Consider the following 25,326-nt stretch of genomic DNA (forward strand, 5'->3'; position numbering starts at 1 on the left):
GTACCCCTTTATAAGGCAACAATGTCCTTTTTTAAGGTATGGTGACCAAACCTGCACACAATATTCTGGGTGGGGTCTTACCAAGGAATTCTATAATCATAGCATCACCTCCCTTGACTTAAACTCCACACACCTAGAGATGTAATCCAACATTCAATTGGTCTTTTTTATTTCTTCACCACACTGGCAAGAGTGGGACATGGAAGCATCAACATACACACCAAAGTCTTTCTCATAATCAGCTACCTGTATTTCAGTGGAACCCATAAAATATTTGTACTTTATATTTATGGCCCCTTACATTTATCTCTGTTAAATTTCATCTGCCAGGTATCAGCCCAGTCACTAATTAAAACAAGGTCCCATTGTAGCCTCTGTGCTAGTTCAGTGTCTGCTACACCAGCCACCTTGGTGTCATCTGCAAATTTAACCAGGAGTGTCTTTGAATTCTGCCTTCTTTAGGTTGATCATTTTCATTTCCATCAAACGATGTGGTATCCTTTCATTCCTAACACATCAGGTCATATCAGTATAGATATCGGACATGATTTTTTCCCATTGAGATCTGATGTGTTTTCAAAGAGTTCCTTTAGTTTTTTTGAGCAGTGTATATCCACATTTTCACAATCACATTTTGTTTACTTATTTTTCTTCCCTCAAGAATGTTGAAAGGAATACCAAAGCTGACACTTACATGTAGATGTGTATTGACACAAGTGAGGAGATCTTACTGAAATGCCTCCCTCTCTGTTTGTCACAGGCCCTGCAGGAGGCGCTGACAAGTATGCTATGGTGCTCGGGAAAAGGCGATGTCATCGACGACTGGTGTCGCTGTGACTCAAGTGCATTCGGGGCTGATGGGCTGCCCACCTGTGCGCCTCTTCCTCAGCCCACGTAGGTGCTGGCCGGGGGAAAACCACCTGCCACATGCTGACTAGGGTGACCACCTACTCCATGTCAGGGGGAACACTGAGCAACTTCAGTTTTTGCAAACTACTTTAAAACTGAAAGGCTCCTGTGCTTGGCTAAATAGTATGGAAGTAAATTAATGACAAAAGTCATTGATGAAAAAAAACACGTTGAATTACACTTATCAAATAAAAAAGCATTGCATTATTGATGCTTTGAATTTTTGGGGACTGTAATTTAATATGTTTATACATTTAAACATTGAACATTTCAACTGAAAACATTTCAATTGTAATTTCATTGCATAAACATGCACTTTAAAATACGTATGTTTTGGAACTGAATTTTGGAAGCCGGATATTTTTGTACTGAATATTTAAGCAATGGAATTACAAAAGTGTAATTCAACGTGTTTTTTTTCATCAACGACTTTTGTCATTAATTTACTTCCATAAAATAGTTAATTTCTTGTGCTTTAACTGGTCTGTTTCCTTGATTTAATGACTCATCCAGCTGTTTCACATTAACACTAGTGACATATGCATTATTATATACTGTAAGACTGACCAATCAGCATGCAGCAAGAACTCGGCGCTAAAGTGAAATCCAGGTGTTCTTAACTGAATCTGCAGTTTACAAACCCTGCCATAGCTGAAAGTGTCCATCCTGACATGGATTACATGGTAACCCTAATTATGCAGAGGGCATAAGTGACAGCATTTCATAATACCATTTAAATGGCACAATCCAAGCAATATAAACCCATATATAATATATATATATAGAAATATAAACCCATGCAAGTTTGGTTGAGCTCTCTGGATACAGTACATTATTAGTATTGTTTATAAAGTTCACTACCATTCACTACCATTGGGGTTACATAGAAATTTCCTAGATATTGTAAATATTTTTAGATATTGACTCTGCAGACAGTTGGTGACTTCTGCACACTGTGAGCCTCAGCATGCGTTGTCCCTGCTCTGTGATTTTATGTGGCCTATCACTTTGTGGCTGAGTTGCTGTTGTTCCCAATTGCCTCCACTTTGTTATAATACCACTAACAGTTGACCATGGAATATATACTGTAATAGCAAGGAAATTTCATGAATGAACTTGCTCAAGTGGCATCCTATCACAATACCTCACTGGAATTTGCTGTGTCATTGTGTGGGTCGTGTGAAGCGGGAGAATGCTGCTGTGGATCAATCATGTACAAGAGGCTTTATTTAACAGACTGTAATCCAGGAAAAGGATCAAGACGTGGTTCTGGGCTCCTGGTTGTAAGACAGGCAGGGGTCGGGCGATCGTCATCGGTAATCCAGGGGACAAGGTAGGCTCAGGTCTGGAGACAGGCGGGTAATCAGGCAATCTTCGTTGGAAACTCAGTGGGCAAGGCTGGAATCATCGTCAGGAAAACAGAACAGAGTCAGGGTAACAGGCAGGCAGAGTCCTAGACAGGTAGGGGGAATATGGGACAGAACTGCTTGAACTTGCAAAATGTGCTGAAGATCTCGCATCTACCATGCCAGAATAAGTAGGATCTTCCACTTATGCTGATGGGCTTCAGCTCTCAGAGGGCAGTGTATCATAACCAGTTCTCCCGATTGCAGGAGCCGGCAGGGAGTGAGTAGTCCAGCTGCTGCTACACTCCCTTCTCAGGAAACCCCAAGGGCGTGACAGGTCAGCCCTGTGTGATGTCAAAGGGGCTTCCTCGGTGCGGTCCATGACAGTACCCATCCCCCCCCCCCCCCCCCCCCACGACCGCCACCTGGTGGAAGAATGCGTTCCCTGACACAACTGCGCTCAAAGTCGGTGATGAGAGACAGATCCAGAACATGCCATGCAGGAACCGAGGACCTTCCTCCAGACTGTACCCTTCCCAGTCCACAAAATATTGGAGGCCACGACCCCGATGACAAACATCCAGCAAGCGCAGGACAGTGCATACTTCATAGCCATCAACCAACCTGAGAGGTGGAGGAGGCAATGCAGGGGAAGCCAGGGGACTGACCACATGGGGTTTGAGGAGGGGAACGTGGGATGGACGTGATGCATGGTTGTCCCTTGGATATGAGAAATGTACCAACAAATCAGGGTGCCAACTTACGAGACTGAACCCGTAAAGGAAAGTCCCTGGCATTCAACCAAAGCCTTTGACCTGCGTGGAACATGGGAGCCTGAGACCTGTGTCGGTTGGCGTAGTTTTCCATTCAACTACGGGAATGCAGCAGGAAGGTCCTGGCTAGTTTCCAGATGCTGTGAGTGCCATCAGGGAATCTCAAGAGGCTGCAATAGTCCTGCAGCAGCACGGGACGGGTTCTTATTTCGAGCGTAAGTAGGGAAAGCAGCAATATAACCCCGGATATGCTACAGCATGGTAGGTCACCAGAAGCGCTGTCCTAGGAGTGCTCGGGTGCAATGCACCCCTGGATGACAAACTAAAAGGAAGTACTTCTTTACACAGCATGTACTTAGAGTATGGAATAGTCTTCCTGCTAGTGTAGCGCAAGCTAAAACCTTGGGTTCCTTTATATCAGAGCTAGATAACATTTTAAAGACTCTGAGCTATTAGTTACAGTAAGTTCTCCCCAAATGAGTTTGATGGGCCGAATGGCCTCCTCTCATTTGTAAATTTCTTATGTTCTTATGTTAAAAGAGAGTCATGTCCCCACTGGAGGACCCATGAGCGTAAAAAATCTGGGACAAACAGTTGATTATTTGGACAGCCTTCTGGAGCCCGGATGAATTGTTGCACAGCCTGAACAGCCTCCTCGACACCCCAGGTCACTGCCCCAATGAAATGACTCTTAGGCAGAATCAGTCCAAGGCACTTCTTTTGGTCCTCCTCTCTGAACTGGCGTGACAGAAAGTCTGGTTTGCGGTTCTGGGAGTCTAGTCTGAAAGAGAAAAAACGGCAAAAAAAATAGTGACCACCTAGCCTGGTAGGCATTGAGTTGCTTTGCTGACTGTAGGTATTCCAGATTCTTGTGGTCTATTAGAATAAGAAAAGGGTCCTTAGTGCCTTCATGCCACTGCCGCTACTCCTTCAAAGCCAGGAAGATCCTTAGTTCCTTTCGGCCAGGATTAACTCATGGGGAAAAAAGCACAAGGATGCAACTTATTGTCTGAAACATGCCTCTGGGAAAGAACAGCCCCCACTCCAGTACTGGAAGCATCCACCTCCACTACAAACTGTCAATAAGGATCAGGGTTCTGAAGAATAGGAGTCGAGGTGAAACTTCTGTGATTCGTTAATGAATGCCTGTTATGCTTCCTGGGACCACTGGAAATGGACCTTGGTGAAGGCTGCTGTGAGAGGGGCAACAATGGTACTATATCCCTGAATAAAATGGCAGTAAAACTTTCAAAACCCAGGAAACACTGTACCTCCTTCCGGTTACGTGGTTGGGGCCACTCCGTGACCACTCAGATGTTCTCTGGATCCATCTGAACTGACTCCTCCCCAAGAATAAACCCAAGGAAGGATATTGATTTATGGTGAAACTCACATTTCTCCACTTTGACATACAACTTATTAACCAGCAGTTGTTGGAGCACCTCTCAAACATGTAGGAGATGATCCTGTTTAGTTTGGGGAAAAAAACAAAATGTCATCAAGGTAAATGAAGACAAACTTGTCCAACATGTCCCAAAGGACGTAGAAAATCAGCCCTTGGAATACGGCTGGTGCATTAGTTAACCCAAAAGGCATAACTAAGTATTCGTAGTGTCCAGAGGGCGTATTAAAGGCAGTCTTCCACTCATCCCTCTTGTGGATTCTAAAATGAAAGGTGCTCTGTAAGTCCAATTTAGTGAACCACCTGGCACCCTGAAGTAAGTCAAGGAGTGAGGACAACAGGGTTAGGGAATTTCGATTCTTGACTCTGATTGACTTCTTCTGCACAACGAAGAAACCTGCGCCTGCTAGAGATGATGGCAGCCAAATTATTCCTGATGCTAAAGCACTGCTGATATAATCATTCATAGCTTACTGAATACCAGTTTTAAGTCCAGGTAGTCTGCAGGAACTGAAGACAGGTCAGGAGACTCCTCCTTAGGAACAACTGAAAGAAGAGCTGTGTGGAGACACTGAGCATTGCAAATAGGGCTCCAACCCATAATGGATCCTTTCTTCCAGTCTAGATGAGGATTATGTTTAACAAGCCAAGAGTGACCTAACACTATAGGTGCTTGAGGGGAGTCAATGACACTGAGCTCCTGAAAGTGACACATTCTTTTGCAAATGTTTGTAGAAGCAGTCTGCATGCCTAGGTGCTTCATTTTATAGACCCGTGGTTATGGAAGTGTTTCGAACACCAGAATTCAATGATTTGGTGGGGTGTCCCAATACTTTTGGCAATATAGTGTATTTCTCCTCTGGCTCATTTGTGCACCAAGGCCTCACTCTCCTCTTTCTGTTGTGGTTAGAGCCAGTATGTTCTGCTCTGTGAAGGGAGTAGTACACAGCATTATACCAGATTCTCAGTTTCCTGGCAATTTCTCACATGGAATAGCCTTTACCTCTCAGAACAAGAATAGATTGACAAGTTTCACAAGAAAGTTTTTTGTTTCAGACCATTCTGAGCTTGTAATCAAACCCACAATTGCTGATGCTCCAGATACTCAATTCGTCCAAAGGCGGCCAGTTTTATTGCTTCTTTAATCGGCACAGCAATTTTTATCTCTGCTAACATAATTGCAAAAGGGTTTTCTAATGATCAATGAACCTTTTAGAATGATAGACTTGCATTACCAAACACAACATTCCACTGGAACACAAGACTAAGTGTTACTGATCATGAGCCTCTGTACACCTATGTAAATATTCCATTAAAAACAGCCATTTCTAGGATAAACATCTACAACATTAAGAATGTCTACACAGTACTTCGAGTTATTTTAATGAACAAAAAACGTTTTCTCAAAAGCAAGGAAACTGACCCTAAAATTTTGAATGGTAATGTATGTATAACTATGAGACATCTAATATTATTGTGACATTAAATGCATAGACTCGGGCATTCGGGAAAAAAGGGTTTTTTTTGGGGGGGGGGTCAAAACAGGAACATGGAAATAAATATGAAGACATGTATCAGGAAGAACACAAGTAGATAGGAGGAGCAATGTTAATGACCTGACTGGGGCTGACGAAACAGACGAATGGGGGGCAACAAGTAACAGGTGTGGCTCATCAAACCACATCAGGGATGAAACAGGAGGGTCAGGCAGATATGATGGGTAGGATGTTACAAATATGCGTTTTCAGATTAGAAAATTCCTTGCAAATGAATTTTTTGTCAGTTCATACTGTTCTAGAATGGCTAATCTACACCATCTTAATTTGGGTCATAATCACTATTTTAGATTTTTATTTTTGTAATTCGTTTTTAAATGGTAAACACCTATGTACATCTATGCATTTTGATTTCACAATATTACCATTTTTATGCCATATAGCCTACATCCTCCAGTTTCTAAACCATTGCTATGTTCATACTGTATATGACCATCATACTGAGTTTTGCTGAGACTGGATTTATATGACTGGATGAACAATTGCTTTCAGGAAACAAAAACCACAGACTTTCTGCCTTTTATGGATTTGAAAGCCAAAAAGGAATATTTCAGGTTTAAATTAAGCACCCCAGACCTGTCACAGACATTTTTGTAGGGCACTATAGACATATACTTGTTGACACAAATGTATTAATTGTGACCAATTCAATTCAAGCTCATAGTTTAACTTTGCATATCTATCAATTAGTCAATCAATCAATCTTTATTTATATAGCACTGTTTTAACCACAGGGCTTACAAAGTCTGTTACTGTGTGTTACATTTAAAAGAAAGGAATTAAAACAAGCATAACAATAACCACAGAAAAAAATAAAAATAGAATCAGTTTCAAAATGAAAATACTACTACTATTCTTATTAATAATAATAATAATAATAATAAATAATATGTTTGTAAGTTTTAGTTATTTAATAATTAATAATAAAATACCCGTTGTGTATATTAGAAGACACTGACACAGATGAGCTTTGAGCTAAGGTAACTGGAGGGGGGGGGGGGGGGGGGGCAGAGCCGAAAACTGTGGTCGGTAATCCGGGAGAGGGTCGATAAGCACGGAAGCACGGAATCTAGGAAGCGAGGCAGGAGTCGATACACAGGGAACTGGACACAAGGAAAATTGCTCGAATTCAGAGCACATCATGAAGATCTCATGTAGATCAACAAACTGGGTCACCAGATATAGGAAACTGATCAAAAGGGAACTTGAAAGAGCTGGGTTAGGTGTGTCTTAAACCGGAGCAACCAGCAAAACCAGAAAATGGGGTGATAGGGCTCATCACCTCAGGGAAGCCCTATCCGTTGGAATCCTGGGGGGTGTGGCTGGAATGATGAGAAGGATTTTCCGGAGCAATCCATGGCAGTACCCCCCCCCTCCAATGACTACCTCCTGGTGGATGAGGCCAGAGATCTGGGCGACGATGTTGGAGATCAGAGACCAACGATGGATCAAAAACAAAATGAGCCGGTACCCAGGAACACTTTTCAGGGTTGTAATCCTCCCAGTCCACCAGGTACTGGAGGCCCCGCCCCCTGTGACAGACATCCAACAGCCAATGGACAGCAAATGCTTCACCACCATCCACCAACCAGGGAGGGGGAGGGGGCAGGAGAAGCCAGAGGACTAGTCGCAGGGGGCCGAAGCAGAGAGACATTGAAAGCCAGGTGGACGTGCTGCATGGATTGCGGCAACTGGAGGCAGACAACAGAGGGATTAACAACCTTGGATACTGGAAACGGCCCAACAAAACAAGGAGCTAACTTGTGTGATTGGACATGCAGCGGTAAATATCAAGTGCTAAGCCAGACTTTCTGACCCACTCGGTAGACAGGAGCGCGAGAGCGGCACCTGTTAGCATAATGTACCATCCGGGCCCGGGCTATAACAACGAAGAATATGCATGACCCCAGGTGCAAAGACAGTGTTGCAGTAAAAGCTGCACTGCTTGAACTGTGACCTCTCTTTCTAGGCTTGGAAATAGCGGTGGCTGATACCCCAGGCAGCACTGGAAGGGTGAAAGACCTGCAGCAGACACGGGTAGAGAATTGTGCGCAAACTGTATGCTGCCCAGGACAGATAAGTGCACCATGTACTGGGGAGTGAGAGGCCAGGCAACGCAACAATTGCTCTATGTCCTGATTAGCACGCTCAGTCTGACCATTGGACTGGGAATGAAATCCTAAGGACAAGCTTGTAGTGACACCGAGCAGTTTGCAGAATTCCTGCCTAAAATTGCATACCAACTGGGGACTCCTATCAAAGACAATGTCAGTTGGCAGACCGTAGAGCTTAAAAACATGATCGACTAACAGCTGAGCAGTTTCTTTGGCCGAGGGGAGCTAAGGAATAGGAATGAAATGGACTGTCTTGGAAAATCGATCGGCCACAATAGAAGTCCAGTCACGAAATCTAAAGCAATATGTGACCGGCGCCGGCAAGGAATGGGTATGGGGCTCAACAGACCAGCTGGGAGCCAGGACAGGGTCTTGTTACGGCTGGGATGACAATAAGGATTCCCCGGAGCAATCTATGACAATACCACCAAAATATGGGACTTTAACCACCCACATTCTGGGCAGGGGACTTTAGACTATCCTCTCTGGTCGCTGAAGGGGACCACCCTCTCAGGTCCTCATGCAAGGGGGTACGAACCCCTGCCACACTGGGACCCAAACCCAGTGTCCTCTAGGGGACTCAAGCCTCAGAGAATCATTTAAGGGATTGGGTATCAACCATTTACAGACATGCTGGCCCATTAGCTGAGGATTTCTCTTTAGCCTCTCATTTGTTTATTTTTTGGCTTTGTCCTTTACAGTAACTTTTCAGGAGTACTGAATACGGCAAACGTTACATATTAGTTATCAGTCATAACTGTACAGTATACAAATATTTTTGGCAGGCGACCATACTATTTTTTATTATAGTCTTACAGTTTATAACTTACATGCCAACAACTATTTTGTCTGGTAGTGTTCTCATTTTTTTGTGAGTTTAGCTTGAATTTTAGGGTTTGTGCTTAGTAGTTTGATTAAAGGAGAGGAGATTTTAGGAAATGTGTTTTAGCAATTCAGGAAAACTGTAAAATGTCAAGGCATGTCAGACCACTTTGAAAGTGGGTGAGAGGCCTCAGACTCCAAAGGGTTACAGTAAATCCTTATTATGCTGTGTTTCTTTTATGTTCCTCTTTTTGAGTCTGGTACTATGACAAAAAATTCCCAATCTATCTATCCAGTGCTATTTTATTATTCCATCCTCTTTGTGCAATGTAGTGATGTAAAGTGCTGTCAGCAAAACAGCATGATACTACCACCACCCTGCTTGACCATTGGTTCAGTGTTCTTAGGTTAAGAAAGCAACCTCACCTTGATCCCCTGCAAACATATCTCTTTTCATTGTGGCCAAGCAGAGAAGTTAATGACACATTCACACGTCATTGTGACTGCCCCCACCCCCACCTCGTGTATATACAGCCATCAGCAGCCTTTCAGACTGTTAGCTAGACAGAAAGACAGAACACACTAAGGAATGTGTCTGTTTTATTCAAGCACAGTACAGAACCATATGTTTTTTTATTTTTCATTTTCTACTCTGTCCACCTTTATTCTCCACAATCAACATTATTACTTTGTTTAGGCCTGTAATTAGTCTGTTACACACATCTTGGGTCACTCTCCTCTCCCAAAATAACTCTATTGCTTGGACACGCTGCTGCTTTGTACCTGGCTTGGCCTCCTTGCGGATGAAGTATTTCATCATGTGCCAAACAAGCTCGATGGGCTTCAAATCTGTTTAATTTTCATATACCACACTGTCCCTCATTGCTTGACAATATCTTATTACTTTGTTTAGGTCTGTAATTATTATACTCCACACATCCAAAAGGTGAAGTAAAATACAAAATCCTAATTTCATCAAACTAAAAACACTTTTTGATAGTTTTAGGCCATATTTGCCTCTCAACAGAAACAATTTCTTAAATTTCACAGGCCATTTATTGCAGTGTTGTCAGTTTACTAATGAAATTGGAATTTTGTCTAAATATAAGAAAATTATACTTGCTTAGATTTTCATTTTTTTGTAGTGAAGTTGAGATATCTGAAATCAGGTATTGTACCTGATTTCAGGTAAGTCACTTCAGCTTTCATAATCACTGCTCTCCCTGATGGATGGATAAATCATTGCAAGTACTTTACACACAGAGGCGCAAGGGACGGATCATGCCGGCCCCCTTGTTCATTAAATCATCGTGAGGGGATCTCATTATAGTCAAGGTCCCACCCAGGACCCAGCAGGGGCCAGTCAAGGACCAACCAAGGCCTCATCATGGAAACAGGGGAAAATTCAAGTGGCTACATCTGTAGTTTGCTAAGGATAGTTTCGCATCTCCTTATCGTTACTTATCCCCCTTCTCTGTATTGCAGACTGAAGCTGTCTCACGTCTTTGAGCCCAGCAGTTCCATGGTCGTTATGGAATGGAATCACACAGAACCGCCTATTGGTGTTCGGATTGTAGATTACCTCATCAGTCAAGAGAAGGTAACAGAGAGGGTGGACCACTCCAAGGTGGAAACAGGTACATCCAGCTATCGTGGTTCTAGGCCCGTTGTTCAAGTCAATAACCCAGGCATGACTAAGTTGATGAATTCTACTTGAATACTTTTGAGTTGCTGAGATTTTAAGAATCATTTACGTAATAAAGAAAGCTTTATTGTTAGTATTGCGTAATTTCTAAACCAAAAAATTGGGGTAATAATATCAACAGAAGCTTCCATGTGAGATTAATTGAATATTGAATATTTTATTAGTCTCTTTCTGTAAATATTATATTGCTGTTATTCTCTTATTGTCTCTAATTTACAATATATAGTTTGTCATAGCTAAGTATGTACAGTATAGGAAAAAACATAGGATCAGTACTATTCATGGTTTTCAGGCTTCTGCTGAAACAAATCCCCCACAGATAAGGGGGGAACTGCTGTGTTTTAGTGTGCTGTTGAAAAACATGTTATTTAAGATTAAATGTAACTGACTCTGACAGGCTACACTACCAAGTCAGTTTTTAATCACAGACCTTTGACGTCCACAGGCAGAGACACACACACGATCATTTTTGCATTTTGATCCCTTTCCTTTTGTGAGCTAAATCTTAATACAAAAAGAAGGAATCACTGCTGTAACAAGATGATGCTTCAGCGTTTTGAATTGATAGCGACTCGTGCCCCCTCTTGGTTTTACTTTAGAGGGAAATTTTTATTAATATGAGAATATTTGCATATGCACTTCAGAAATACATATTCTGAAAATCAAGAGGTGTGCATTGTTCTCCATCTTATATAGCTTAAGCCACACATTACTGGTGTCACGATCGGCTGGTGAACAGGTAAGCGTGCAGGAACAGGCAAGCGGCAATCGGGCAAGGAGCACGCAGGCAGACAGGCAAAGTCGGGGCAAACGGGGATTTAATTAGGGCAAGGGCAGGACGGAACACTGGCATTGACCAACATCAATGACGGACAGGGAACCAACGTAAGACACGGACTGAAATACACAAGACTGGGCAAACATAATCAGACACAGCTGGGTACGATTAGGGAAGCACACGTGGATAATCAGGGGGCGTGGCACACACGAGGATCGTACGAGCCGGGTATGTCAGAACCACCTCCCCCCCCCCCCAAAGGCGTGCTCTCCGGGCGCGCCTCAGGGGAGGCGACGGACGAGACAAGGAGAAACCAGGACCTGGAAAACAAGAAAGAAAAAAAAAAACGTCAACGAGGGACAGGGAACAGGACGGACAGACAGAACTGACACAGGGGAAGAAACCAAGACAGGACCTGACATAAGATGGGAAAGGCGGACAGACAGATCAGGAAAGGGGACAGAGAGGGAACAGGTGGAACAAAAGGGCAAGGAGTGAACAGAGGGAACGTGGAGTAGAAACGGGAGGAACAAAGATGGGAGGAGGAGTAAACAATGGAGGGGCAGGAGAGTAGGGAGAGAAGGAGGGGGAATAACGGGAAGCCCGAGGGAGCCCCAGCGGGCGACGGGAAGCAGCTGTCCCAACCTCCATGCCGTCAGGTGTTGGACCAGCTGGTGGAGATTGGAGCGTACCTCTCCTAAGTGGCACCTGTCCCCAGGTGAGGACATCGCTAGCAGGAGGTCGCTGCTTCTGTTGGCGAAACCCAGAGCGACAGGATCCTCCCGGACGTTGGGCTGGTTAAGCCAATAGTAGGCCTCTTGTAGCAGACCGAGACGTTCATTCTCGGTCTGCTCCGCCTCTTTGTTTAGGTCCGTCATTCTGTCACGATCGGCCGGTGAATGGGTAAGCGTGCAGGAGCAGGCAAGCAGCGATCGGGCAAGGAGCACGCAGGCAGACAGGCAAAGTCGGGGCAAATGGGGATTTAATTAGGGCAAGGACAATTACGGAACACTGGCATCGACCAACATCAATGATGGACAGGGAACCAACGTTAGACACGGACTGAAATACACAAGACTGGGCAAACATAATCAGACACAGCTGGGTACGATCAGGGAAGCACACGTGGATAATCAGGGGGCGTGGCACACACGAGGATCGTACGAGCCGGGTATGACAACTGGACATGTCTGTCTCATTTAGTTTTATTATTATTCCATTTATTCTACCCTTTGCATTTTGAAAGGTTTAATGATAATGAGCATGGGTGTCATTGTAAAAGAAGTCACCACCTTTGTCATCTTCCTATCCACATACCTATTACCCACGCTCTCTGTGTGCTTGTGTGTAGTTCATGGATATATTAAATTGTGAGGAATAAATGTCCCCGTAACGTCATAAAAACCTATTTGATGGCTCGGGTTTCGGCCCCACCTGAACAATCCACGTCCAGTACTTATTTATTTAGGTTTTGGCAGTCTCTAAAAAGATAGCTTCAGTTTTTTGTTAAATCTATTTGTACAATCAATCACACAACGACTCTTTTAGGTTTTAGAAGTGTTTTTGCACATCTAATAGCACGCGAGGTGGGAGTAGCGTTTAGTGGTAAATCCTGATAAATTACAGGCAACTGGGTGAGACAATGAGATTAATCTGAAAAAAGCAATTGATGATTTGTGAGTGACTAGCTTGGGATGTTTCGCATGCTTGCTGCATCCTGCGGGGTTGCTATCACAACGAAGTGCAAGTGGCGTTGTTGCCAGTGGGAGGAAACTTGTGGGGCATGTTAAGCATCTGCCTCGCTTGGAAAATATTGAAATTGAACTGCAAATGCCTTAAAAATACTTAAAACAAGATGTACAAACAAGGTGGAACAGTACGTTATGTATGTTTCTTGTACTCTAATTAAAGATTTTTTTATCATATTATAAACATATCAATACAAGTCTGTGTGTGCGAGCGTGCGTGTGTGTGTATATTTGTGGGAGTTTGACAGCTGGTACTAAATGTAGCTGTAACAGCTATCAGAATACACATTACCTAGGTATCTTGTCTAAGGCATTGTCTTTGAAACAGCAATTTCTGGGAATGTGTAATTTCAAATATTTAAGAATCTTGTAAATCTGCCACTTCATATAGTTGTAATCTTGGAGAATGTGACATTGAATGTTTTAATTTAAGTCCATTGTTCTTGTTTTGAGTGAAGTTTCTTGGCAGGAAGATTTCTCATAATTGATGTACCCATGCCTTGATTGTTGCATTGTAAATTTTGATTTATTATTCTCACATCAGTTGTAATATCATTTTAAAATACAAACTTGTCTGAACAATGGGTGCAGTCAGTGTAGTGTAAATGTATGGGTGTTGATTCTGGTAGAGTATATGTCCACTTACAGTGTGGTCTTAAATTTGGCTGGTAGTGGTATTAAAAAGGTCTCAACAAAGTCTTGAATTTCACATCAGAATTTTTGCTGACATCCTCAGTAAGAGTAAGGCCATGTGTTGAAACAACCTAAATGACATCTCAGCAGAGTTACTGGGCTCACTCTCCATAACAGGTTGAGTTTGGAGATTTGGAGGGAACCTGGAGGAGCCATTGCTCCTTCAGACTTACAGGAGTCGACAGAGGTGGTTTCAGCTTCTTTTAAGAAGGCAAAGTGGTCAGCTACCAAGGGAGTTATTCCAGGCTTGTCTCAGTGGACATTTTTATTTAATGAAAAAAGCTACATGTGGACTCAACCAAGAAATAAGGTCTTGAGGTCACCATGAACTGGAGGTAGGAGATATGAAAGGCGACTCATGGGGTGTTCAGTTTATTTCTTGTTTAATGGAATTAAAGGGCAATCTAAAATTATACATGCTAAATGAGAATCATATGGGTACCAGTGAAAACGTTCAGTTTCTGCTCCTCACTTAAGCTCTTCATGGTCTTGTTAACTGCTAAGCTCTCTATAGAACTGAACTCTTACTCTCATGGTGGAAGGTTACGCTCTATTAGCTTAATTTATGCATCAAATACCCAGCTATAGAAACTGACGAAGTGTAAAACATTATATGTTCTAATATATTAGAAGAACAACGTATAGCATGTATAAACCCATGTATAAACTTACTCATCTGACGCTGAAGTTGATCTGTTTTGCAACAACCCTTTTTACCTGTGTATGTTTATTGCTTTCCTCTAAGGAATGTGTTCTGTACAGTCATACTTATCCCAAGACATGATTATGATACTTTTGTTCACCTGTTTAATCCAGTTTCAAGAAACACTTGATCCATTAGTTGTCAAGTAGTATATTGCAGAACCAATCCCTTTTATGTAAATTCAGGACATCCAAAAATCTCACATTCTGCTATTATTATGTTACTAGACAATAAAATATGTATTTATTTTCCTGTGAAAGTTTAATTCTGAATTATAATACTCAAAATGAGTTTTTTTTTTTGCAAGATTATATTTACAAAATACAGAAATATTTGGTTTTGCTTCAAAAATATAGTATTTCCCACTTGATAACATTTTGCTGTAGAGTCTGTGAATCAGTGCAGATGATTTTAGACAGTATCTCTATTAACATACAATGTGTTCTGACAGAGACCATGCTGAGCTTTGTGGACGATATCCTCTCTGGGGCCAAGTCGCCGTGTGTCATGCTGGCGGATATTCCTGACCTGCTCACTTCCTCCATTAGCATGATCATCCGCTGCTTGGAACCGGACACTACTTACATGTAAGTGGTGGTATCTGAAAACCAAAACAAAGCTATGCATGACTCCCTGTTATACCATATGTAGATCAATGAGTGAATGATCATTTCTGTTAATTAGTTATTGCTATTGTTCGTTACAAGACACCACTCTCAATACGTATATGAGCAAAAAGAGCTCATATGTTGTGTCCTCTCTCCCTCAGTACTGTATGTACGGTTACACAGCGTGCTCACTGATGATAAATTGTTTCAAGCTGTCATGATTACTCGATTATACTGAATTATTCAATTATTTAAAAACATCGATCAAATTTTCCTAATCGTTTACTTGGTGATATGGCAGAAGGAAAATGGAGCATATAGGATGAGGATCAAAATAAAGACCAGAAGCATCATTTGTGTTGAAGCATTTCATATTAAAAGTGAATGAAAATTTAGCCGTCTGTCAGTACTGCAAAGCAGAACTTAAATATCACCATTAACTGCAGTGTAAATATCTGTCAAAAGAAAACATTCAGGTTTGACGGACTCACCCAGTAACGTGTAGCTTAGTAATAGGTATGTGCCATTTAACCTCTTTGAGTACCTTAGCCTGTCTTTGTCATCGCTTTGATTTAAATCATTTTGCTTAATTTACTTTCTACGATTTCTGTTTGGCAAAATAATCACTGCTACAATGAAGGTTAGCCCTGTCGATTTGCCACATCATTGTACATAATACACTACATATAACCATCCATCCACCCATCCATCGTCCAAACTGCTTATCCTACTGGGTCGCGGGTGGTCTTGAGCCTATCCCGGAAGCAATGGGCACGAGGCAGAGAACAACCCAGGATGGGGGACCATCGCAGGGCACACTCACACACCATTCACTCACACATGTACTCCAATTTAGCAACTCCAATTAGCCTCGGCATGTTTTTGGAACGGAGGAGACTCGAACCCGGGTCCCAGAGGTGTGAGGCAACAGTGCTAACCACTGCACCACCATGCCGCCCCTACATATAACCAATTAGTATTAATTATTTTTTGTGAAAGTATTACGTGTTAGGGCTGAAAAATACTGAAAAAAGTTGACACTGCGATATTTTGATTATTTTGGAGTTGAAAATTATATATATGGCCAAATAGAGCAGCAGAGCATGGCAATTTTTTAATTTCTCACAAACATGCCACAGAATTTATGAGTGTGTCCAGAAGCAAGAACGTTAATGATTGATTGTCTCAGAGAGCAGATGTAAAAACAGCTGCGGTAAACTTTAGACTTTTTTTCAACATAACCTAGATAACGTTAAAAAGCAACCATTATTAAAATTGCAAAGCTTCCTAAGTTTTGTTTCCTTTGACTGAATAAAAATGTATTAGTGCAACTTATTGATGGTTTGAATGCAGCAGACTACTGTGATCCTTGCGATATGACAATTGCATGTGCATGAAATGCCATGTTGATATTAACTTTGCGCATTGTTATTAACCTATCATGGTGGCACAGTGGTGCAGTGGCTAGCGCTATTTTGTTTGTGTGGCTTTTTCAGTGAATCCGGTTTCCTTGCACTTCGTGTGACTGACTGTACCCCAATTTCAATGTATATTATATAATATTATATTATATTATATTATATTATATTATGAATGATTAACCGTTGGATCGTCAGATTAATTGGTAGATTACTCGATTATTAATATAATCGATAGCAACAGCAATAAAATTATGCCAGTAAATCAGTCTTTACCATTAGGCTAAATCAATGGACGGGGTTATAACAAATTTTCATGGCAACTCAGTCATAAATTAATAAATATCATTTGCGTGACAGTTTACAGAGAAGAGTCTTTTACTTTTCTGATATAGCATAAATATTGCCAGGAATAAAGTCAAATAAGAAATTAAAAGCATACATTCTAGTATAATTAAATGTTTTTGTCTTTGTGTAATTTTGACAATCTTTTCTAATAATACAGTACAGCTTTTTGCTTCCTCAAAAAATACAAATCTTCCAGATCCTGCATCTTTGCATGCCCACCTCTTCTACCACTGAAGTGAAATGTTTGTAGACTTATTTGTGTTATCTATGCATTTCTTCAGGCCAAATGCTAAAATTGGAGGGAATGCACTTTAGTCAGATTAGCCTGAAAGTGCGTCAGTGGAGTGCTTAATGCTAATGGCAGAAACAAATGAAATTAGCAAGCAGAAAAACTAAAGGCCCCCAGTTATTTCTCACCAGCTATCAAATCATGAGGTCATCTGAGGGCAGACACTCTCCTTGCAGTCTATAAAGATAAAATGTATGTAATTGTGATATTCCTGAGATCATAGGAAAATCTGGCAAAGCCATAAATACGCTATGCTGTGGTCCTTACAATGTAATGATAGTATCTGAGAAAATTAGATATTTAGATAACACCTATTATTAGATAGTAGATAACCTAATATTAGATAGTAGATAACACCTGGGCCCATATTCACAAAGCATCTTAAGACTAAAAATAGCTCCTGTACAGTAATGATCGCATGTCGGGCGAGCAAGCAGGGAGCGGGGAATCGGGCAGACGGAAATCCAAAACGTAGGGTCTATTCAAGCAAAAACACATACACACGAAAACTACCTCAATGAATGGGAAACAGACTTTAACGCGGGCTAAATACAGTAGACTGAATGCAGGAAACGCAGGACAGTTGGTGAACGTTGGGATTCCACACAGGGTTAATGAGGGGGCGTGGCACACACGAGGATCGTACGAGCAGGTCATGACAGAACCCCCCCCCCCCCCCCCCAAAGGCGTGCACTACGGGGAGGTGATGAACGAGATGAGACCGGGGACATGGGACCTGGACAACAAGACCAAGAACATTGGGGACACAGGGACTGGAAATAGGACGGACAAACAAAACAGGCACAAGGGAAGCAACCAAGACAACAAGATGGGAAACACAGACAGGCAGACCAGGAAGGGAGACACAGGAGAAACACCAACGGGAGGGACTAAAGGACCAGATGTTAACGGAGGAACCACAGGAGGACGAGGAGCCGAGACAGGAGGGACAGAGGGACGAGGAGCAAACACTGGAGGGACAAAACAGGGTGGCCAAACAGGAAAGACTGGGGGACAATGGGGAGTCCGAGGGAGCCACAGCGGGAGACGGGAGGCAGCCAGCGGGGCCGCAGGAGACCGGGAGGCAGGAGCAGGAGGGGACCACGAAGGAGCCGAGGAGACAGGCTGAGGGACAGACAAAGAGGTTGAGGATGGAGGCGGAGGGGAGTCCGACGCAGGCAAGGAGGGAGATGGAGTCGACGCTGGGGAACTTGCAGACAACCGAAGAGGCGTCAGAGGTGGGACTGAGGACGGCCACCAAGGCGTTGGAGGGGGAGCCGCAGGCAACCGCCGAGCAGGAGCCAACGGACCCACAGGCGCCCCCCAAGTCCCAGCTAAGGTGCACAAGGGTGAGCTAGGGGGCAAGGCAGACAGGACCAGGTCCCTACGTCTGTATCCCCTCCTCTTACGGGACACCAAAAGGCAGGGACCAAACCAGGATCCACCCTGCTGTGGAGGAGGAGTCACGGGGGAGTCATTGAGGATATCAGAGAGATCCCGAAGGGGTCCCATTCGAGCTCCTCCTCCTTCTCCAATAAGGAAGGAGGAGCGATGGTCCAGCAGTCAGGGACCTCCTTGGGGACATGGGCCACGGGAGCAGGGTCAGGAACTAGGATAGGCGAAGCCTGGGCTGGGACCTCAGGCGCGAGCGGAGCCTGGGCCGGGGCATGAGGCGCAGGCAGTGCTGGGACCTCAGGCGGCGCAGGAGGCAGAGGCGGCGCCGGGGACCTTGGGCGGAGCAGCGGGCAGAGGCAGCGCTATAGCAGGAGCCTCTGAGGGCGGTGATGTAGCTGCCAAAACAGGCAGAGCGGGATCCTCCGGGGCAGGCAGGTCAGGAACATCAGACACGGACAAGTCAGGAACATCAGGTACAGGTGGGTCAGGAACATCAAGAACCGAAGCCTCCACTGGAACCATCAGGACCGGAACCCCTGGGACTGAGGCGTCCTCCTCCGGGACTGTTGAGGGAGTCTGCGCTGTCCTCAACTGTAGCAGCCTCCGCAGGTTCTCCGCTATTTGGTCCAGCTCACGGGGTGATGAGATTGGGGTGAATGCTGCAAATGCTCCTTGAAGCTGTGTACACAGCTGGAGTCTTCCATCATCCTCCAGAACAGATCCTGGAGAGTAAAGAAAGTCCCAGCCGGGGATGAAGCGGTGAGCAGACAAGCCTCTGGCTTCATCTCAGGGGAAGCGGCAGTATTGTGGGCTTCGAGATTACATGTGGATGTAGGTGTGGCCAGGCGGTGAGCCTTGGGAACCGTCGCAGCAAGAACTGCGGAAGACGCAGCAGGGCAGGCATTGGAAACTGAGACAGCCCTGGAGCTTCCTCTCATCTTGGGCTTTTTTTTTTCTTCTTTCTCGGTGCTTTCAGCGGAGTTGAGGGCATCTCAGGCAGCTCCGACCACGGGTCGAAGGGCAGTCCACTGTCCAAGGCAGCCGCAGAATGTTCTCGCTTACCTCTTCCATGAGGTAAGCGTCTTCAGACGGGGATCTCTTTTTGAGAATATCCTGTGTCTGGTAAGCGAGGGCTCACAGCATGGGGTCGACTTGCACCTCAGGCTGATCAAGCCAGTAGGTGACCTCATCAACCAGATCAAGGTAGAAATCCTCGGTCGGGGGGGATTACCTTCTCTCGGAGTCCGGTCATTCTGTAATGATCGCGTGTCGGGCGAGCGAGCAAGGAGCGGGGAATCAGGATCTGGCAGACGGAAATCCAAAACTGTTTAAAATGCTTTTAAAATTACTGAAATGTGTGTATAACACAGTATTGTACATAAATTATACCTTATTGTAGTTTCGCTGCTGCATTTCATTAGCTGAGTTTTGACAGTTTATCATAAGCTTTAATGAGTCTATATTTAGCACTGAGAGAAAATGACTTTTTTACCTGACATCTTTTATGTACATTCAGCATTAGCCTCAGGTAGCTACCCAGAAGCAGACGGATTACGGAAAAGTAGGGACAATCAAAATAAAGAAAAGTAAAAAAAAAAAAAAAAGTTTACATGCTTAAAAAGACCGAAAATATACACCGAATGTGGACTACTTTATTACTGTAAGCAACTTATTTTAAAAGTATCTATACAGGAATTATTCTCTCCCACGGTATTTGAGCCATATAAGCAGTTGATCAATGTAACTAAGATCACTATAACTGGTTTCCACTGTACTTGTGTTTATGGGATGTTACGCGTACATTTTTACCAGCACATACTGGCCTCTCATTAACCTTCTGGGGATGAGCGCATCGTCAGCAATGCAGTGAATTTTTCACGTCCATTTCAGTTTATATCTCGCTGAAATGTTTATGTAGAATCATGAAAAAAACGCTGTCGTGTAATGCTGTCTTCTTTTCGAAATGTTCATTGTTGGAAGTATTAAGGTTTTTAAAATTAGGTTAAATCAGCAAAGAAGTAAACCATGTCACCTTTCTTTGTTTTACCTGTGTAGTACCACCCTCATCTTGAAGATCGCTATTCACATTCTAAATAGCCACATTACCACGTATTCAAATGTTATTCACATGGTTATTCACATGGCCAAAAGAATGACTACCTAATGGTGAAGAACAAGTGCATTGACTCATCAATCCAAAAAGGTGGCATCCCAGGCTTCTCTGGGTGTTTGTAACACATAGGCATCCATAACCAGTTGATCCAGTATGCTAAGGAGAACAAAGGCAATCTAACATTTGTCTGGCTCAACTTGGCTAACACATACTATCCTTCTTGATCTCATCAAGGCAGCTATAGAACTCTCATATCCCTCACCGCGACAGGGGAATGATCCACAGCTATTTTAAGGGATTAAAGTTGTGGTTCATGAAGGCTGATAATGGAGTCTGGTATCCACTAATCTCCAATTCATTGTCCCGTTCATTGTCCAAAGACATAAGAATATTGTTATCTGTAGACATGATTATGCATCAATGTCAGCTTTGGAATGAGGTGCATGCATAGTTCTAATCATATTTTTATAAATTAGGAACAGCATGTTTATAACAGTCTTGGCAGTGTTGTAAAGTTAACAGACTGCAACTTTTCTCACCTGTTATAAATAAATCTGAAATTTTCATGAATTTCATTGCATGCTCCTCCAGTGTCTTTCATTTCGCATTATTCTTTCTCTCTCAGCACCACTTTTTTATTTCATGCAAAGCAAGTGTGTACCATTTAAATTTTTTATTTTAGGATTAGCCAACCTCTTTCGTTCGAGATAAATACATGCACACGAAGTAAATAACTTGCATAGCACTTTCCTACTCCTTCGAGCACTCAAAGTGCTTTACAATTCATGCCTCACACACCGGTGGTGGAGACTGCCATGCAAGGCACCACCCTGCTCACCGGGAGCAACTTGAGGTTCAGTTCTTGCTTAAGGACGCTTCACTAAGGTTAGGAGGAACCAGGGCTCGAACCTGCATTCCTCCCTTTGCCAAACTGTGGCAGTACCTTCTGCAGCACCATCGTAAGGTCATACCCCTTGGGCCTCTTGTCATTGATTTAATACATGCATGTACATCTGTTTACGAGAATCCTGGCAGTGGCCCGAAACATCAACTGCCCACCAGCAATTTTTTTTAGCAGTCTGAATTTCCTGGCAAAGGCACTTTCGTTCCCAAACCGATAATGATATAATCAAATGATACGCAACGCATATGCCCTAGTGTTTTGTAATGTGTTACTATGTAAAAGGCATGAATAATGCAATACCATCTGCCATGTTCTGTTTGTAATAATTTGTAATAATGAAGTTCTTAGTAGTTATGTGGATTTTTTTGTCCTATCTGTCAGGTTCAGGCTGTGGGCAGTGGACAACACAGGGCGACGCTCCAACCCTACTGAGGTCACCATCAAGACTCCCTGCCCCTCTGTAGATGATGTGAAGGCGCAAGGTGGGTGGGGCAGGGTGGGGTGGTGGGGGGTGTCCCTCATACTGTCCGGGGGAAAAATGCAACTCCTGGCCATTAAAATATCCATAAAACGAATGAAATATCTATAAAGTCATCATTATGCTCTATAAACCATAGAATAGAGCCACCATAAGGAAATTTAGGTCATGTTCCTTACAAAAACAAGCTGGGCTTATTTCTCTGTCAATATCACACAATCGTGTTCCTTCACAGAAGCCAAATTACTTGTGTAGTCACTGAGGCCACACCACCAATTGGTATAAATTCAAAGCCGCTAAACGTAGTCTTGAAGTACATGTTGCTCTTCTTTGAACATGGCTAAGGTAAAAAAGGAGCTAATGAGTGAGCAACAGGTTCGAATAAAGGCCCTTTTTGATGCTGGCTGGAGTTACCGCTGCATGCCCACGGACTTGAGATGCAGTCCAAGCACTGTAAAGTACACTTTAGTCCGCCATGATGCCACCAATTCACACCAGAACTGAGAGGGAAGAGGTAGGAAAAAGAAACTTTCAGACAGACAAGTGAATCATCTCAAAATTCTCAGTCTTAAGGACAGAAGAAAGACCTGACGAGAACTTCAGGATGAGATCAACACCACAGTGACTAATGGTGCATCAGTGTCCTCAAGAAGTGTGCATCGGAGACTGGGAGAAGAAGGACTTGTTGGCAGAATAGCAGCAAAGAAACCATTTTTGAGGGAGAACAATATAGTGAAACACTTGAAATTTGCAAAAGAACACAAGAAATGGAGAAAGGAAGATTGGTATAAAGTGTGGACTGATGACTACAAGTTTGAATAGTTTGGCAACAAGCGAAGAGTGTACAATATGTTCAACGGAGGAAGGGGGAAGAGATATAAAAAGGAGTGTCTCTTGCCAACAGTTAAATACAGAGGGGGTAGTATTATGGTGAGGGTGCCATTTCAGCCTCAGAAACAGGTGACCTAGTGAACATTGATGGCATCATGGATAAGAAAGTATACCACAACATTCTGGTGAGGCATGGAGTACATCTGGGTGTCGTCTTATTGGGCCTGGATTAATTTTCAAAGAGGACAATGACCCTAAACATTCTTCTAACTATTACCGGAACTACCTGCAACAGAAGGAGTCTGCTGCAACATCAAAAATGATGGATTGGCCCCGTCAAAGTCCGGACCTCAACCCCATCGAGCAAATTTGGGGCGAGTTGAAAAATAACCTGGACAGATCTATTGTACATTCAAAAGAAAGCCTTTGGCTTGAGTTGCAGAAGGCATGGGATAACATTAGTGTTGAAGTTCTCAGGAAATATATTGACACTATGCCAGAGAGATGTGCTGCTGTAATTGCTGCAAAAGGTGGACACACCAAATATTAAAGTTAAAAGTGGATGAAAACAGTAGGACTCACTTCATCTGATATTTGTTGTACTCAGCGCAACCATCTGCATATTTCATGAACATCATGAAATTAAATCATATTTTGGAGGCAAAAAAAGGTCAGTATTTTCAGATTTGTCAGGTGTTCTAATAATTTTGGCCAGCACTGTAGCAGATAACGCATCGGAACCGCCTGGGATACAAACGTCATGCGTGTGACTAAAATCTTCAGCCAATAAGGGCAAAGTTGTGTTGTCATGGAGGCGGTTCCAATTTGTGCAGCCAGCGGAGAGGTGCTGCACGATCTGTCTGAAGTCATCTTGCTCTCGCAAAGTTTTTTTACCATGTGACATGGTGACGCGTAGTGACGTTTTGCAGCGCCGTCTGAAGTCAGACAAAAAATCTGACCATGATGCATTGCATCAGGACCAGAATGCATTGCTTTAAGTCAGTGCTGTACTATAAGCGGCTGCATGAAGTCAAACGCACCCATAGTCATCATGGGTTAAGTGCAAATTTGCACAGAAGTGGTTAGAGGACCTGGCATTTAAGGACTGGCTAAGGCTGGTAGCAGGAAAAAATCGAGAGGGTTACTATTCAAAAAATCAGAAATATCACCTGGATGGGGGTTAATATTATCCGGTCGCATATGCGATGCACAACTCATAAATCAGGAATGCGTGGACGAGAGCAGTTAGCTAACTGGTGCAAATCGATAAACTCATTGAAGAAAAAGCCAAACAATTAAGGCACTTGCCATGAGTAGACTATTGGATAAAGATATGGACTCGTGACTGAAGAAGTTAAACAAATGCAAGATGTTTTCAAAGTCACAGTTACTAAATTTATTCTGTTGACCCATGTTCCCTACTTAAATTCTATTGTACAGGCCAAGATTGTGTAATATTATAAATCTTTAAATCAGTTTGAAACTTGTTTAAAATTGGTTACAAATCAATGTCGTGGGGGGTTTAAAAAATATTGAGTAAGTATTAAATAGGGTATTAAATGGTGTTAAATTTAACCTCTGGATTTCTGTATATACCCTGTCTATGTGTGGAAGGGAAAATATAACTGCAGGGAAAATGGGACTTGAGACACAGATAGAGCCGAGTAGGCACACCTGCGTACCCACGACACTAACAGCTAATCAGACGGTGTTAAAGTATGTGTTTAGCTCCCCAGCTGCCACCCACAGAGAGTGAAGGGGCTTCCCATCATAGTCTTTGGGACGAGTGGTGTCCCTTTCTGTGCCTGCACAAAAACAGAAACATTTGCTTTTTTTAACTCCTTGCCTCGTTAAATGCAGCTTATTGATAAAACTCTGAGTAACACAATACAGTTTTCTGCACATGCCCTATTAAACTGGAGAGACAGCTATATTCTGGGCAAATTTACTTTGTAACTCCTCATCATTCCAAGAAGTGCATACATAGATGATGAAGGCCCCGCTTTCACAATATTTTCATTTCCCTTTCCTCCCACCTCAGAGATCGCAGATAAAATCTACAACTTGTTTAACGGCTACACTAGTGGAAAAGAGCAGCAGACAGCCTACAACACACTGATGGACCTGGGCTCGCCATCACTGCACCGTGTCCTTTACCACTACAACTTGCGCTATGAGAGCTTTGGCGAGTTCACGTGGCGCTGTGAGGATGAGCTGGGACCCAGGTAATCACAATTCTACCCAATATTATACCTTTCTTGTTTAGGTATCCTCTATGCATAATTCACTTCATCCATCCATCCATCCATCCATCCATCCTACAACTGCTTATGCAGCACAAAATGGCCATGGGCCTGAAACTTACATATAGAAAGTGTGCAGAATTATTAAGC

At 43.1% G+C, this 25,326-nt stretch overlaps 1 protein-coding gene across 4 annotated transcripts in view; it reads left to right on the forward strand.

Moving 5' to 3' along the window:
- astn1 (astrotactin 1) overlaps positions 1-25,326 on the forward strand; it is a 152,690-nt gene that overhangs the window by 121,242 nt on the left and 6,122 nt on the right. For all 4 annotated transcript variants that reach the window (XM_048989538.1, XM_048989539.1, XM_048989540.1 and 1 more), the window contains exons 18-22: positions 761-894; positions 10,408-10,559; positions 15,001-15,136; positions 22,006-22,106; positions 24,975-25,158. In XM_048989538.1, coding sequence (XP_048845495.1) covers positions 761-894; positions 10,408-10,559; positions 15,001-15,136; positions 22,006-22,106; positions 24,975-25,158 — 707 coding nt within the window. The remainder of the gene's footprint in view (positions 1-760; positions 895-10,407; positions 10,560-15,000; positions 15,137-22,005; positions 22,107-24,974; positions 25,159-25,326) is intronic.

This window comes from Brienomyrus brachyistius, chromosome 21 (genome assembly GCF_023856365.1).
Source record: "Brienomyrus brachyistius isolate T26 chromosome 21, BBRACH_0.4, whole genome shotgun sequence".
Classification (NCBI taxonomy): Eukaryota; Metazoa; Chordata; class Actinopteri; order Osteoglossiformes; family Mormyridae; genus Brienomyrus; species Brienomyrus brachyistius.